Here is a 2,500-nt window from a genome sequence, read left to right on the forward strand (position 1 = left end):
AAAAAAAAAGAGTCTCTATCGATCAGATCAATAGATTATAAATCGAATATTACTTATAAGCAATACCAACGCAATATCAAAGGGATTGGATCATGTAATATTCATCTTGACAAGAAATTATCTACATAATATGATAAAATATGTATTAAAAGCACAAGGGCTATAGCTCAGTTAGGTAGAGCACCTCGTTTACACGCGCGCCAATGTTTTTTTTCAGAGGAGTCCGTCTTGTAATCAAAAGAGTTTATCTTATTATTAATAAATCCATGTCTTACTCCATTTTAAGGAACAAGAGAACAAAAGCCTGACAAAGGATTTAGACGTAAAATAGAATCCATTATTGATTTGAGATATTGATAAGGTCAATACTCACTCCTCTTCAATGCTAAGCATAATGGGTATAGGAACCTCAAATAAAATTATCCTTTGTTCCTATCTTATGAACTTTAAGGTGTATGAAGTTTCATTTCCTATTTGATATTTTCATTTTAGTGGGTAGATAGAGAATCCATTTAACTTAAGTTGATCTAGGCTAGAAGCAGACCTATGTCAGGATAACCCTTCTTTGAAACACTTTGGTAGTGCTCTTAGATTGTAATCCAAATCAAAAATCAGAGCACAAGGAATCATATCTTTATTCTTTCTGTCAAGAAAAAAGATAGTGGACTAACTGTTATTTCTATCAGTTAATGAAAAAGCCCAATGCAAGAAAAAAATGCACGTTGGGTTTTTAAAACAATTCAAATCATTTCGATAATAATCAGTTTGATCTGTTTTACCGAGAAGGTCTACGGTTCGAGTCCGTATAGCCCTAATATTTCTACGGATACTAATAATATTTAGTATCCAATATCTCTCATTACTAATACTATTACTAAATATTACTAGTAGTATTAGTAATAGAATAGAAAGAATTCTTAAATTTCTATTAAGAATATATTAATATTTGATAAAATAATACTAATATTAGTATATTCGAATACTAGTCTCATTTTTTTTGGAAATAATTTAATTTTTTTTTATTTATTTTAGAAAAAGCATTTCTATTTAGAATATATTTCATATTTATTATTCTATAAATATTCATTACTATAATAATCATTAATAGAATAATCATTCTCCAATTTTCATTCAAATCGACTAATAATTAATACTAACCCAGTATATTTTCCACATTCATAGGAGTCATTTATGTTTCTGCTTTACGAATATGATATTTTTTGGGCATTTCTAATAATATCAAGCTTTATTCCTATTTTGGCATTTCTAATTTCTGGAATTTTAGCCCCGATTAGCAAAAGACCAGAGAAACTTTCTAGTTATGAATCGGGAATAGAACCAATAGGCGATTCCTGGTTACAATTTCGAATCCGTTATTATATGTTTGCTCTCGTTTTTGTTGTTTTTGATGTTGAAACAGTTTTTCTTTATCCATGGGCAATGAGTTTCGATGTATTAGGAGTATCCGTATTTATAGAAGCTTTCATATTCGTGCTTATCCTAATTGTTGGTTCAGTTTATGCATGGCGAAAGGGGGCATTAGAATGGTCTTAATTCTTGACTATTTAGACAATAAAAAAAAACATTGAGACAGTTATGAATTCCATTGAGTTTCCCTTACTTGATCGAACAACCAAAAATTCAGTTATTTCAACTACATTAAATGATCTTTCAAATTGGTCAAGACTATCCAGTTTATGGCCGCTTCTTTATGGTACCAGTTGTTGTTTCATTGAATTTGCTTCATTAATAGGATCACGATTCGACTTTGATCGTTATGGATTAGTACCACGATCGAGTCCTAGACAGGCAGACTTAATTTTAACAGCGGGCACAGTAACTATGAAAATGGCTCCCTCTTTAGTTCGATTATACGAGCAAATGCCCGAACCAAAATATGTTATTGCTATGGGAGCCTGTACAATTACGGGGGGGATGTTCAGTACTGATTCTTATAGTACTGTTCGGGGCGTGGATAAGCTAATTCCTGTAGATGTGTATTTGCCAGGCTGTCCACCTAAACCAGAAGCCATTATAGATGCTATAACAAAACTTCGTAAGAAAATATCTCGAGAAATCTATGAAGATAAAATGAGTTCTCAACGAGAGAATAGGTGTTTTACTACCAATCACAAGTTTCATGTTGGATGCAGTACTTATACTAGCAATTACGGTCAAGGATTATTCTATCAACCGGCATCTACTTTGGAGATACCCTCTGACACATTAAAAAAAAAAAAAATTCAGTATCCTCCCACGAAGCAGTGAATTAGACAGGATCCTTTTGTTTAAAATACAATAATAAATTAAATAGCAATTCCATTTTCAAAAATTGTATCGTAATGTAAATGGGAAAAACTAATACCAAACTTATACAAAAAATACAGGAGAAGTCAAAAAATGCAAGGTCGTTTGTCTGCTTGGCTAGTCAAACATGGACTAATTCATAGATCTTTGGGTTTCGATTACCAAGGAATAGAGACTTTACAAATAAAGCCCG

The 2,500-nt window shown here is 31.7% G+C and overlaps 1 protein-coding gene across 1 annotated transcript in view; it reads left to right on the forward strand.

Annotated features, from left to right (window-relative positions):
- Positions 1 to 1,596: 1,596 nt before the first annotated feature.
- Positions 1,597 to 2,500, forward strand: part of LOC113860652 (NAD(P)H-quinone oxidoreductase subunit K, chloroplastic-like) — a 1,290-nt gene continuing 386 nt past the window's right edge. The window contains exon 1 of the mRNA XM_027493146.1: positions 1,597 to 2,116. Coding sequence (XP_027348947.1) covers positions 1,597 to 2,116 — 520 coding nt within the window. The remainder of the gene's footprint in view (positions 2,117 to 2,500) is intronic.

Source organism: Abrus precatorius, unplaced genomic scaffold (genome assembly GCF_003935025.1).
Source record: "Abrus precatorius isolate BTA unplaced genomic scaffold, Abrus_2018 Scaffold0, whole genome shotgun sequence".
Lineage (NCBI taxonomy): Eukaryota > Viridiplantae > Streptophyta > Magnoliopsida > Fabales > Fabaceae > Abrus > Abrus precatorius.